Source organism: Knufia obscura (genome assembly GCF_036327395.1).
Source record: "Knufia obscura strain CCFEE 5817 isolate CBS 148926 chromosome Unknown scaffold_9, whole genome shotgun sequence".
In the NCBI taxonomy this organism is placed as follows: Eukaryota; Fungi; Ascomycota; class Eurotiomycetes; order Chaetothyriales; family Trichomeriaceae; genus Knufia; species Knufia obscura.
Window position 1 is genome coordinate 869,804 of NW_027042695.1, and position 13,510 is coordinate 883,313.

A 13,510-nucleotide genomic window follows, 5' to 3' on the forward strand; every position below is an offset into this window, starting at 1 on the left:
GGTGTATGCCAGGCAGGCGTAGTTCGTGCAGTCTGTTCCGTAGTTTACGTGCATCTGCAATCCCTCGTTGCTCTTCGAGCGCGTGAATGCTACTTCTTGTTCTTCGCCTTCCTGCCCGGCATCTTCCTACGTTTAGGTGTGGGTTCCGGCTCCGCTTCTGTATCTTCACTGTCGGATTCTGCCTTCCACCTCGACGCCCACGATGTCCTCTTCCTCTTTCTGTCCCATAGTCTAAGGCCTCTTTCGGTAGCGGCCTGCACTTTCTTCTCATCTTTGCCATCCGCCTTGGCCTTCTTGACCAGCCGCTTCCTCTCCAATGCTCTTTCTCTCCTTTCCAGTTCAGCTTCGAACCAGGCATCCATTAGATCGACATACACTACCTCGTCTTCTTCAGACGCAATAGCCTGATCTGCGTCAGTCTTCGGAGTGAAGAGCTTCGCCTTGATCTTGAGTTTGCGCTCCTTGCTCCTGTCGAACTGCTCAATAGAAAACAGTGGGAAGTCAATCTCTACTTCGTCGTCAATATTGATAGAGACGCCAACAGCAGCTCTCGGCCCGCCTTCATCAGCTGCCGGCCCAGGCACAGTGAAGTCGTCTTTTCCCGTGTCTTCTGAATCAGTAGAAGCATCATCTGACGGGTGTTCGAACAATCGTGACGAAAGATTAGTCAGCGTTGAGATGGACGAAGATGATCCTGGCCGCGGAGACAGCAAGGGCGGATCTGTGGAAACCTCTATAGGATCAGTCCCTGTCCAGTGGGTCGGGCGTATATCTGCATCATGCCCTTCGTTGACATTCCTTACCTCTTGAGGTGGGTTGACTATCTCCTCTGCAAAAGTCTTCTCGTAGAGCATGAGATACGGAGTGAACCTGTACTCGAAGTCTCTCCTTGCCAGCTGACTGGCGCCTGAGTCCTCGAAGGAAGATAGCGATGTCAATGGCGATACGTCAGCATCGTCTAATCTGTACCACTTGTCACGATGTTGACCTGCAAGGACGAATGAGTTGTAATGGCCGGCATGCATGGACTTCCCTTGGTGTGACACCATGCCTGTTAGACGATACTTGACTTTCGATCCTGGTCCGAACTCGTGCTGATCGAGCCATCGGCTAACATCAAGTTCTTCGGGAATGGTGACCGCTGCTAGGTTCTTCTTCCCCACATAGTGATGCTGCCTTCTACCATTTTCATCGAGTACAGGTTTGCTTCTCCTGTTTCTAACCGTCCGAAGCCTGCCAGTGTTGCGGCCAAGTACAATCAACAGCACATCGGGAGTTTTCTGTAACGAAAAAAACTGGTAACCGCCCGTGCCACGGTTCTCACACCGACTACACTCCCAGTCTTCATCCAATTTGGAGCAAAATATCCTCGATATGCAGTCTTCCAACGAAGTTATCTCCCGCGAGCTGGCAACGTGCGGCGCTCGAAAAGTGAGGTAATGGTTGGAGACCAGCTCGGTTCGACGTCGTACGCGCCATCTGCACTTGGGACAATCGACTCTGGAGATAGTGCTCGAACCGAGGAGCCACATCAAATTCCTTTGAGCCACGGTCATCGTGCGATTACTTGGGTCGTCCTTGTTGTCACGATACCTGACAAGCTGATGGTCGATAGTACCAAGAACCCAACCCATGAACTCTGCAGCATCCTGTTGGGTGTGGTTGAGGCTGCCACTGAACGTGCCCCAGGTGCCACTCGGTGGAAGCAGTCTCATCTCCCACTTGGCTGGAGACTTGAGAGGATATCCTACATCCAGCCAGAACTTCGCCACAGGCAAATTGAGGAGCATCGATACCCCGTCTTGTTGATCGGCTGGGGCATCACGAACCTGCCAAAGACTGACGAGATATTTCAGGAGTGACACGCCTGTCAACTTCCCACTGTCTGCTGCTGGAGCAGCCTCGTTTGCCAGATGCCACGAAGCGTAGGCCATCAAAGGGTCGCAATTGATGAGCATTGTCAAAACTGCATTGCGATAGCATAGGTTGCCTCCATTCTTGTTTTTGACACCAAGCGGACGGTGGTCAGGACGAGCCGGTAGTGTTCGTACAGTAGATACCAGGTCATCGGCCACACGCGGAAAGGAGGGAAACACCCAACCGACGGAATCGGGTGGTGCTTCGTAGTTGGAATTGCTGCGCGGCGTCGGGCTAGGTGACTTGTTCGTATTGGGAGATCCAGATTTGGATTTCGGCGGGGCGTTGTTCGCTTTCTGAGTATCGACGTTGGCACCTTGGAAGGCCTTGCCACTAGCAGGTCCACCGCCCAGAAGTCTGTTCCTCCCGAAGCCTGAGGCCTGGTGTGATGTTTCGTCAATTCTTCGTTCGGAACCCATAGTTGAGAAGAGTGCTGAACGAGGTTGTCTGAGTTCGACGGCGGACTGTGTGCAGACAAAGTCGCTGGCGCATAAGACATTGAAAGCACAACTAAGATTAGACATAGGCGGCAAGACGCAAACAAAGGCGCCGCGCGCACCAGCATCCAGACCCTCGTATGGCCGGAATGGAACAAAGAGGTCTTCCGCGTGCATCGACCATTCTCATGCCTACTTGCAGTGCTTTCTGTAGCGGGCAACGTAGTTGGTCACGAGTGTGCGATGCGAGACAAAACATGGTCGGAGATCCGTGTCTGCTATTCAAGAACTCCCGGTAGCAATGACCAAACTGGAGCCAGGCAAGCTCTGTCACGTTAAGTGGAGTGTCTGACGTGCTCATCACGCCCTGTAAGTAAAATCGTTCGATATCCGTCAAACATTTGTCTCACTATGTAGTGCTCAAGGCATTGCCGAGCCTGCAGCTTTTTGAGTGCACGCTGCACTCCAGACCGGCGGCTGATGGTGAACTGCAGGCATGTGCAAAGACAACGAAGTAGATATGTGCGCAACATTGACCAATGGTCGATGACTCTATGAGCCTGGCTCTGATTGAAAGACCTGTTCTCCTGATTGCCTGTCGACATTGCTGTTGATAGTCTTTCAGAGTCTCAACCAACATGCTTTCGCTTGCGTTTTTCAGCTAGACGATTCGAGCGGCGAGCACCCGACCACCTGCCAGTCCAGCCAGGCGGCGCTGTGAGCTGGGCTTCCCCATCCTCGAGTGTCTTCGGTTTTTTACGCCGCTCCACCTCCGCATCGACATACGCTTCGGCGAGGTCAATATGCACAGCCTTGCGCTTCATCGGCTCGATACCGTTGCCTGCTGTGCCTATCGGTACCTTGAGAGTGGCCTTGATCTCGACCTCGCGCGGTGTCCTCCTATCGAAACACTTGATGACATGTTTAGGCATCTGAAACCATGTATCGCCAATACGAATGGCTGTGTCAAGCTCTGCCGCTGGCCAGTCCTCATCTCCATCAAAAGTGTCAACATGTATCAGCGTTCTTTTATCATTTGTACCATCATGCTTTTTATGGTCCTGGTCGTTTGTTTGGACGCCTTTATCGCTAGCCTGCCTATCGACGCTTTGACCAGCCTGTTGATCATCTTTAGTGGCAGGCCCATCGTTATTTGCAGCCTGATTTTCGTTCATATTGGCTGATACTCCTTGCATTTGATTTTGCTCCTTATCTGGCAGAGCTTGTTGCTCTTGGAGTGATGGTTGGCCGCCGCTGGTATCTCCCGCAGCGGCGATCTGTGCCACTGCCTGATGAGTTTCAATTGCCTCGGATCGGTTATCGGGGTCCATGCCAGCACCTGTCTTCGATGTCAGACTGGCCACAGTCAAAGCCTGGCCATTCTCCGCTTGTTGAACACCTGGACCGAATCCATCCTGGGGAGTCTCCGCTGGTGTGCTTGGCGTGGTCACCTCTCTAGTTTGAGCTGCCGGTTTTGAAGCACCTTGCGACACAGCCGACGCTTTTACATTTGCAGCAGTAGATACTGGCGAATGCCCAGCCCGACTGCCAACTGGTCGTACGTTCATGGCAAGGTTGTTATGAGGTCGGCCAGGAACAACTTTCTCACTGGAGAAATCCCTGTCGAAAAAAAGCAAGTATGGCGTCGACCTCGTTCTGAATGTATGCTTGTCGGGGTTCGAGTCGTCGAAGTACGAAAGTGCCCTTTCTGTTACGTTCTCGTCATTCACTTCGTACCATTTGTCACGATTCTTCCCTCCTCGAACGAATGACTTATGGTGCCCGCGGACGGGGTCCTTACCAGAATGGCATGTGATTGCAGCCAAACGATATTGAATCTTGCTACCGCGACCAAATTCATGTGGGTTGAGCCAGCGACTAACATCAAGTGTCTCACACACCTTGACCGCTGACATGTCTTTGCAGGCATTGAGAAAGTATGTGTCTTTGCCCTTCGCATCCTTGCCATTGTACTTCTTCGTCTGTACAGCGCGCCGTAACATAATCACGAGCATTGGTGGTGGGTGTTGGAATCTCATATCCCGCTTACATTTGTGCATATTGTCACATCTGGTACACTTGATATCTTCAACTTCATCCTGCATGTTTTCATGTACTACTCGCTCGAGTGAGATGCCTTTTTGCCAGGCCCTTGTACTCTCGTCTTTTCGCGGTATGTGAAGCCGCAGTATCCTGTCTGACTCAAGTCCGAATCGGATGGGGTGATCCGGCCCGCAGGACGGGCAAATGATTCGACGTACCCTCCTGCACTGCGTTACCCAATTAAATCGTTGTTGTAGAATTGAATCCTGGAAGACATTCAGATTGGCTGGGTCGCCCAGCTGCGCGTGCATGTTCTGAAAGAGCCAGTCAAGAAAATGGGCGGGGTCTTGTTGAGTATTGTTCTTGTCTCCGCAACAGTCACCCCAAGTACCACGAGGAAGATCCTGTTCGGCAGACTTTGAAGACCTATCGGGGTAGCATGTTGACTTCAGAGTCCAGGTGCACCTTTGCTACCTATAACAGTATCTCGTAAAGCGGCTCGGCCGATGTCTGCACTGGATCGTATCAGACATAAATGATGTAGCAGATGGCTTCGATTTCTTTGTAATCGAGATATTTGTCGATATTCACTGGGAATGTGCCACCCCTGGACATAGGCATCGAAGCGATCAGAATTGATGAGCGCGCTCAGCAAAGCATTGCGAAAGCACTGATTGCCTTCGCTTGGGATGCCCGAGGGTTCGCCTCGCTTATGCGCGAACGTTTGCGACACGATGTGCTTAAAGTGACTGTCAACTTGAGGCGGAGGATCGAACTTGTCGCCAATCGACCCACGCACAGGTGGTATCACCGTATGACCTGTATGAGCAGATTTTCCGTGTTGAACAGGAGCATTCAGCACATCTCCGGCGACCGTACCTGAAGTCAATGCTTGTGCCGTGTCATTATTGGTGGACTTTGCTGGCGTGATCTTCGGTGCGCTAGTAGAAGGAGAGATTGAATTGATACCGACTGCCGGGATCTGATGGATCTGAGCAGAGCTGCCAGGAAACCGTATCATATCGTGCTGCACAGTGGCACCTTGTGGTGTACTTCGTGGACCCGGGTCTGATAGTGGTCGTGGCGTTCTTGAGGCTCTGTTGCCTTGTGATTTATTAATCATACGGTTCGAGAGCCTCTTCTCTCGGATTGCAGCAGCGTCTTGTTGAGGAGTAGTTTCGGAAGTTCTGGGTTTCTTGCTTGGACCTCCTGCATCGTCATCGCTCAGGCGCTTGCCTGTGTTTGCGACCGGGATAGCGGTCATACCGATGTGACTCGTCAATTGGACTGCAGGATGTGCCGTAGAGTGCTTGACGCGCTGATCCAGACTTGTGCTTGCTCATGTACGAACGATCTTGATCGAGCGCACGGATGTTTGCGAGACTCCGAGAAAGCAAAGCACATTGAGGGTTGTTCCGCACATTTAATGCTAAATGCTATAATAAATCTGACGAACAAAGGGCACAACTGTTTGCAGCGAGTTCGAGCACGTCAGATTTGCTAGTTCGAAGCATCAATGCTGGAAGGACACCACGACACGGCATGGAACAGCATGACAGAGCCATAGACTATGATGCAATGCAAACCCAGCCATGGTATCGTGTAGAGCACGACGATTCCGGTCCTAACTGAAAGTCTGTACTTGGTGTATCGTGGTCTGCCTCGCCCTGATGTCAATCGTATCATGATCGTCGTGTAGTCGTTACTGAACTCATTTCTCGCCAAGTCTGGTCTCAACACCACTTCTGATGCGAGCCTTCTGCGCAGCAAGATCTTCCTTGGAAGCATCGTAACGGACATTGCCAGTCTGGTTGAAAGGGTTCTCTGGGCTTCGTTCGAACTCTTTCCTGCAGATTTCCACCCTCTGATTCTTCCTGAGACCGGGATGTTCTTGCTCGATCTCAGGTAACCTTCGCTCTTCGAATTGAGCATAGGCAGCCTTGAACCTTCGCTCGGGATGTCTCTCCAGTTTGACTTGATTCGAGTCGGCCGTAAGATCCAGAGCATCGAGCGCGTTGTCGATACCGGTGGCATTGAGAGTGGCCGCTTTCTTGGAAGCAGGTTCATCATCGAGTTGTGACAGGTCGAGTGTACCTTTGGACTTTTTCTCTGCAGTCTTCTTGTTTGCTGCCTTTGGCGTGGCACGTTGTGAAGCTTCCTCTTCAGCTAGCAGACGATCCCGCTCGGCTTTCTTCGCTGCAACCTCTGCCTTCTTTGCTGCAGCATCGGCTTTCTTCGACTCATCTTTCCCACCTTTAGCCCACTGAGCGCTCTCAGCTGCCTCATTGCGGGAGTCAGCTTCTGCTTGCTTCTTGGAAGCTGCTTCGGCCTTTTTCGCGTTGCCCGCAGCCTTCTTTGTGTTCTCGCCGCCTTTCTTGCCTCCCATTATTGCTCTTGTGGTTGCGAATGCGGTTATATTGACTATGAAGAAGATGCGGATGTATTGTGTGGGTGAGAATGCACGCCAAATTCGGTGGCTCATATGAAGAGAAGAAAGAGCTCGTGACAGACAAAGTGGGTGGAACAATTGAGGAAGTGACGACTCATGCCTACCCACGTGCGTGCCTGAAGGCTGCCGGCGGCATCAAGTTCTGCAGCCGCGACCGGGAGAAAAGCTCGGCCGGAGATCACCCGGCTGACATGTGACATACCGTATCGGCTTGCTTATGTCATACGCCAAAGATTACCCCCTTCAAGTTGGTCACGTCAACTAACCTGCTTTACGCCGTGACCGATGGGTATTGCGACAGGAAGGCGCGATGTAGAGATATTCCGCGTTATCACCAAGGAAGCTGAAATAATTAACATCCACCATCGACAGCAAGATCTGCGTGGCCTAGCGAAAATGAATCCAGAGATCCGCAAGGATGTGGTACAATACGACGAACATACACGTATGCGTTTCATGGCGCTGCTAACTGCCTTGTGAGCTACCAGGTGCTTGTTCGAATGGCCGTTCTGGTATGGAGGTTGCTCCAGTGAAGCTTCTGATGACTTTCACTCCGATATTCTGAAGTGTCCGATCCCAGAATGGAAAAGCTACAAAGGTATGTACTTCGATCTGATAGCATAATTTCCTGTCGGCGTTCAAAAATTGAATGACAGGCTTCAGCCAGTAGACCTTCACTGCGCAAGTGAGACTTTAACGTGATATCCGGCAAAGTGCAAGCACGAACAAACCGCACGCCCTTCGGAGGCACTCTGACATTCACTGCAAACGCGTCACATAAAATGTCGTCTCTACAGCTCTGATCATCATCTACTCTTCTCCTTATCCCAAACTTGCTTACGACCATCACACCTTCACGCCTTTCGGGATTCGATATGTCTGACCGGCGAGCGACTAGGAAAAGCCCCAAAGAACAAATAGAGCAAGACCCAAGAACTGGAGCAGATGTGCAGGAAATCCTCGCCAAGCAACAAGAAGAAGACGAAGACGATGACGACAACAGCCATGATAGCGACGATATTGACGACGTAGTGGGCGGCGAGAATAGCGAGAGCAGCGAGGATAGCGACGACAGCGAGGATAGCGACGACAGCGAGGATAGCGACGACAACGAGGACAGCGACGACAGCGACGACAGTAACAGCAGCAACAGCAGCGGCGATGATGGTTCGGTCATTCCCATCACCCTTGGGCCTAGTCTACACCCTGTGGCGAACCTCGAATGCATGCCAAATGAGATCCTGTTGCTCATATGTCAACAGCTGGTGCTAGAGCCGGATCGCCCGGGCACTCTACCATGGGGGCGACACAACAAGCACCTATATGACTTCTGCCTTGTATCGCGAAAATTTGCTTCCATTGGGCTACCATACCTGTACGAGGTCGCGGACTTCAAGAATGGCAAGCAGCAAATTGCTTTCGCTCACACTGTGCTCACCAAACCATATCTTGCGCTGATGGTCAAGAAGATCAGCTTCTGCTCGATGTGGCCCAAGGAAGCTGCGGATGCTGGTGCATCCCCGTTGAAGCATCTTGTTCTCGGCAAAGGCGGTAGAACAACACGTTCAGACACCCGAAATTGGGGCATGATCACTTCCGATGCATCGAAGCTCACTGCGATCATTATCGAGCGCTTGTTAGATATGCTTCACAACTTGGAAGACCTTCAGGTTCCAATTCACGCCCACCTCGAGCCATCAGTTCTAAACGGCTTGACGCGAAAGATACCGCAGCTTGCTGCTCTAAAGACATTACGTCTCGAAGATCGCGAGACTCACAGCGTTTTCAGACTTCTGCGCCTGGTCTTGCCATTCTTAAACATCGAACAAGTGATCTTGGGGTATTGCAGGGTAGCCCCGCCCATATCTGAGGACGTTCATGTTTACAGCTCCGTTCTACGCCTGGAACTATGGAGGTGCTTGTTCCAGGAAGTTGATATGGAGCGAGTATGTCGACACTTTCCAAAACTTGAGTCATTGATGTACAGCACCAATTTCTTCCCCCGACGGCGCCTATACGAGCATCGACAGCAGCCCATCACAGCGCAGGAGCTCATCAGAGCGCTTCGGCACAACAGAACCACACTGCGACATCTCTACATTGGGCTGAAGCACGATGACGACCACTATTTCAACGGAGCACGATCTGATCCTATTGTCACTCTCCAGGAATTTAGCAAGCTACAACACTTCGTATGTGACACCTACGATCTCCTGCCCGCTGAGGTCCGTGCCGGTCGGCTACAGCTCCCCTCCCCAGGTGGCCAGTTTCTACACAAGTTTCCTGCATCTTTACAAAGTTTCGGAATTCTCACTACTGACGATGCTGTCGTCCAAGAGTTGACGAGACTTCCACTGGTTCAAGACCAGCTGCCAAATCTGTCTCAGATTCACGTCCCCAAAGGTTTCGCACCTCTTTGGTCTAATGAACGCGGTCCTACCCGGATACAATCCCACCTCATGACGCTCACACCGAAGAAGCACAAAAGATATCTCAAGACACTCCAAGCGTCCCTTGGCACACGCCTAAACCGCTATACATGCCCAGCCTGGCAACTTGACCAAGGCGCCTTGGGACTCTGGTAACAAGCAAGAGTATAGAATATGCTTCCGTGACTTCAAGCCATCCATAGAGCCAGCATGGTTCACTACGGTAATGTGGAGACGAGCTTTTGTGCCATGGCCGACGGCCATCTCGCGCAGCATCCGCGGTCAAGCAGGCCTCTCTTCCATCATATCGGCAGCTGAAGGAGTGCACTGCATACTCGAAGTCGGACGATTACTGATGCTGCCCGCACAATGGATGAACGCCTGTCATACACCCAAGACATTGCGGGCGCTGCTAGTTTGTGTGACCGAGAGGAACATTCGCGCCTTGCCCATACCCTATGAAACGCTAGCAGAGCAGGTATTCATACATTATGAGAAGCACCTTCTGTGGTCGTGTCCCGATACTCGTCTCTCAGAGCCTCACGGCGCAAGGCGAACGCAAGGATAAGATCATCACAGTAAAGTCATCGCCAAATGGGAATGATAACACGTTTCAGGCGCGGCTTTGTATTTCTGCATTGTTCTTCACGAAGCATTCGCTGTACCACAATACACTTTCCACAAGTCGCCTACACCGTCTGCCATATTTCTTGAGCGGGTAAAATACAGATGAAGTCGTTCCCTGACCACGAGGAATGAAAACAGAATGATATGAAATTGTTCACATGTATTCCGTATCTTGTCTGCATATACCAGCAGCTTGTATCTAATATATATCATCGTTTGTCAAATGCGCGGTCCCTTGGCCGTCTCGAAACTCTTCGATTTGCGACGTATTATCCGCATGGACCTATAGGTCTCGTCTTCCTTGCACATTGTCCCATCGTTCCAAGTCCTGCTTCCACTGCTGCTGTCTCAGTCCTGCGCAAGAATAACACCGCGCTCACACCAAGTAAGACCGTTGTCATTCACCTTGCATGCGCTCGTACTACGGCGGTTGAGCAGCGCCGTTATGCTGAATCTTGTTGTGATCGACCTGTGCGACACATGGAGGAATGGGGATGTAATAGTCCACGAGATGGTTGCTGTATGTCCAACCTGAAAACTCGGTTGTTGTTATATCCGTCCTCCACCGTGAAGGGGTCGAGTTTCCCGTGCCACATAGTGCATGTGCTAGTGTAGATAAAGTCGCTTTAATATGTGTATGTTTGTGTGTCATATCTTGTTCTGTCTTGTAGCCAGTCCGGGCAAGTGACCACTGGTTACCAGGGAGATTGACGTGAGCATCATCCTCGTTGTATATCCTCGAACTAAGTTCTCACAGATCCCGTCCGCCTTTATGCGCCTGCGCCTATGCTCAAAGCCCCAAATCAACACATCGAGTCTGAAAATAACCCCCCATTCCAACCCCATCATAAACCGTATTCACGATCCCGAATTCCTGAAAGATCTACCCCGTCGAATAAACCCTACTCGGCCTCCTAACACTACTACTCCCACTATGACTCCTATGCCGCCGACTCCCCCCATTCCTCGTCCGTTTCTCAATAACCGTAACCTCCGGCTTCCTTCTATTCTGCAAACTATTGATCAAATACAGCAGTAATATCGTGCCGAAGAAGGTTCCGATGATTGCGCCGGCGAGGGCACCGCTTGTGTATTGGCCGCTGCAGGATGTTGTTGCGACGGAGGTGGGGGAGGCGCCGATGGTTTGGATTACGGTTGAGGTTGCTTGGCGGGGGAGGAGGGCGAGGGTGTGTGTGGGAGTTTCGGGGAGGAGGGGGGTGGGAGGGAGGGGTGGGGAGGGGGCCTGGATGGTGTTAGCTTGGACTGGTAGGGGCTGTGGTTGTGTGTGTGTTGGGCAGGGCGTGTAGTGAAGTGCAAGCGCTGGGGTTATCTTACCATTGCGACAGGAGTTTGTGGTTTGAGGTAGATGGTTTCGCGGTTGCTCCGTTGTTGTGCGTGCGCTGTTTACTGGGTAACAGCCGAGGTGCTCAATAAGCGCAGATCAACGGACAGTAACTCTTAGTTATAGATTGAGTTCAAAGTAAGCGCAGGATACTGTCGCTATCAAAGTATCAATGCAAGAAAGAGAACAAATTCCGGTAGATCTGGTGTGTAGTGATACAGTCGCATCGTCTCAGATGCAGTGGTCGCACTGGGTAACTTAACTTGCACTGGAGGGCTGTTTCGGCACTGTACTTGACGTCACGGCCATTGGGTAGGCGACCGGAAATCGAGTGGCAGGTCGTTTACTGATTCGCTGGGGGCGCTGAGAGACAGGGATTTGGGTCGCATTGTGGGTGGTTGGAGACGGAGCTAGGCGCGCGCGGACGAATTTCTCCTGAGTTTGAGGCACGTTTTCTGCGTTACGCGGTGACTGGATTTGCCGTATCTGAGCCTCAGATTGATTGTGGTTGCTTGGTGCAGGGGTACCGGAGAAGAAAGCCGGGGATCATCTGACACTCTAAGGTACCTACTATTACCGTTGAGGGTGAAATAGTTTATCACGAGTTAGTGTTGCACCTGAACTGCGGTATACTCATATATTCTCGTACGTATTTCCCAGTTTCCCCGAGGAGGCTTTAAGTGGTAAGAGTACTACAAACCCTCAAGAAGCAGATGCGCTATTAGCTAGCAGCCTATAACGAAGTGAAGGGTTCCTTGGATTCTAAACTAGGAAAACACAGAAGGGGCTACGGTATGAAGTGCTGCTGAATGAAAGGAGGCTCGCTAGTCGTCTGCTACCTCACGCTTGAAAAGATTGCGCGTAGATGAAATAAGACGGATCGATTGTCTCATCAGAATTTTATTCGGGTTAGAGCACAGCCTCAGAGCTCGTCTGCCTACTAGACGTCACGCAGAGAATATAGTCAGAAGCAGGATGTGTAGTTATTCCTTATCCGTATCCATAGACCAGATCCCTCGTAATATCCAATCCCTAATCCGCGCCATTCAACCCCCTTAAATTCCCCGCTCTTTATAGTAGTCAAAAACCGCATAGTTGGGTACGGCGTTGCCTCGTCTCGTGCGTTTCCCCGTTGACGAAGAATCTGGTGTAGCATCGGGCTGAGGTTCATCGATACTGGCATATTGTATACTCCTCTTCTGTCGTGGGCGAACGGCGTCTTGGTCATCGTGGATGTCGTCTGTTGCAACGTTGACGAGTGTCTCCGCGGGTGATTGAGTACGAGGATGCTCCTTGACAAGACTTTTTTCATCATCACTGTACGTCGTTTCCTCCGTTGCCTCACTGCGAACACTTGGACTTCGTGCTTGTACTCTGTCAGCGTATATGTCGAGTGATTCTCATATCTGTGCTTGTGCTTACCACCAGGTCGCACATCTGCTTTGGGTGTTACATACTGCTTGTTTTGCAACAGCGCCTTGGTTCGGTGATTTTCGATGTCGAGGCCATGCTTGGTAGCGAAGCCTGGATCATGATTCGGATGTGCCAATTGGCACCCATCCGGCCCAGCTGGTTGTGCCATCACTTTTGGTCGCACAAGAGTCAGCAAGACCCACTGCCAGGGAAGGTCACAGACCCTGGAACTTACCCTTAGGAAGCAACTGGCCTACCTGAGCAGCAAGGCTAGTATGTTGAGCCTGCAAGTCCTGAATGGCTTCCGAGGCGTGAGGACTGTATAGCGAGTGCCAGAGAAGGTGCGCCACAGTCCAGTGCCGGAAGACGATCTTTGTACCAGAAGGGCTAGAGAGTTCGTGTAAGAATGCATCAGATGGGACGATTCGGCCTTGGGCTTGCTGTTGGGAACTAGAACTCGGACTGTAGCAGGATTTGAATCTGTTGTAAGCGGTGAGCATTATAGCAAGTATATCGAGTCGTTCGGCCATCTTATACACGCGGAACCAGAAGTGGTCATCTTCAAGGCTGGTGTTGTAGTCGCTGCCAATTCTTCGTAGATACAGCCAATCCCAGACAACTTGGAAGATACTGGGTCCTATGTCATCAATCACGTATGGTGGATCGGGTATATTCTTCGGTAGCTGGGCATACTGATTGGCAAAGTCTGGGGAGGCGGCCATGATCAGGTTCTTGTGCAAGGCACTTCGAAGCGGGTTTGACTGTCCAACGATGAAGACGATAACTTCCTCGCCAGGCTCGACTGCTGGAGGTTCGAGTTCACTTTCGGTCGGGCGATGCTTCATCTTGATGG

At 51.4% G+C, this 13,510-nt stretch overlaps 7 protein-coding genes across 7 annotated transcripts; 1 reads left to right on the plus strand and 6 right to left on the minus strand.

Moving 5' to 3' along the window:
- Window positions 1–89: 89 nt before the first annotated feature.
- PMZ80_007654 (uncharacterized protein) lies at window positions 90–2,336 on the minus strand (the record flags this gene model as incomplete). The annotated part of the gene is made up of 1 exon (XM_064876060.1): window positions 90–2,336. The coding sequence occupies one exon, from the start codon at window positions 2,334–2,336 to the stop codon at window positions 90–92; it is 2,247 nt and encodes a 748-aa protein (XP_064728324.1).
- Window positions 2,337–2,983: 647 nt separating this feature from the next.
- On the minus strand, window positions 2,984–4,414 carry PMZ80_007655 (uncharacterized protein; the record flags this gene model as incomplete). Its single annotated transcript, XM_064876061.1, has 1 exon — window positions 2,984–4,414. One exon carries the CDS (start codon window positions 4,412–4,414, stop codon window positions 2,984–2,986), a length of 1,431 nt encoding a protein of 476 aa, XP_064728325.1.
- Window positions 4,415–4,470: 56 nt separating this feature from the next.
- PMZ80_007656 (uncharacterized protein) lies at window positions 4,471–5,661 on the minus strand (the record flags this gene model as incomplete). Its single annotated transcript, XM_064876062.1, has 2 exons — window positions 4,471–4,619; window positions 4,872–5,661. The coding sequence occupies 2 exons, from the start codon at window positions 5,659–5,661 to the stop codon at window positions 4,471–4,473; spliced, it is 939 nt and encodes a 312-aa protein (XP_064728326.1).
- A 447-nt stretch (window positions 5,662–6,108) lies between these two features.
- Window positions 6,109–6,783, minus strand: PMZ80_007657 (uncharacterized protein; the record flags this gene model as incomplete). Its single annotated transcript, XM_064876063.1, has 1 exon — window positions 6,109–6,783. The coding sequence occupies one exon, from the start codon at window positions 6,781–6,783 to the stop codon at window positions 6,109–6,111; it is 675 nt and encodes a 224-aa protein (XP_064728327.1).
- Window positions 6,784–7,721: 938 nt separating this feature from the next.
- Window positions 7,722–9,431, plus strand: PMZ80_007658 (uncharacterized protein; the record flags this gene model as incomplete). The annotated part of the gene is made up of 1 exon (XM_064876064.1): window positions 7,722–9,431. The coding sequence occupies one exon, from the start codon at window positions 7,722–7,724 to the stop codon at window positions 9,429–9,431; it is 1,710 nt and encodes a 569-aa protein (XP_064728328.1).
- A 1,354-nt stretch (window positions 9,432–10,785) lies between these two features.
- PMZ80_007659 (uncharacterized protein) lies at window positions 10,786–11,240 on the minus strand (the record flags this gene model as incomplete). The annotated part of the gene is made up of 2 exons (XM_064876065.1): window positions 10,786–11,145; window positions 11,238–11,240. The coding sequence occupies 2 exons, from the start codon at window positions 11,238–11,240 to the stop codon at window positions 10,786–10,788; spliced, it is 363 nt and encodes a 120-aa protein (XP_064728329.1).
- Window positions 11,241–12,299: 1,059 nt separating this feature from the next.
- On the minus strand, window positions 12,300–13,502 carry PMZ80_007660 (uncharacterized protein; the record flags this gene model as incomplete). The annotated part of the gene is made up of 3 exons (XM_064876066.1): window positions 12,300–12,610; window positions 12,667–12,828; window positions 12,893–13,502. 3 exons carry the CDS (start codon window positions 13,500–13,502, stop codon window positions 12,300–12,302), a joined length of 1,083 nt encoding a protein of 360 aa, XP_064728330.1.
- Window positions 13,503–13,510: the final 8 nt, after the last annotated feature.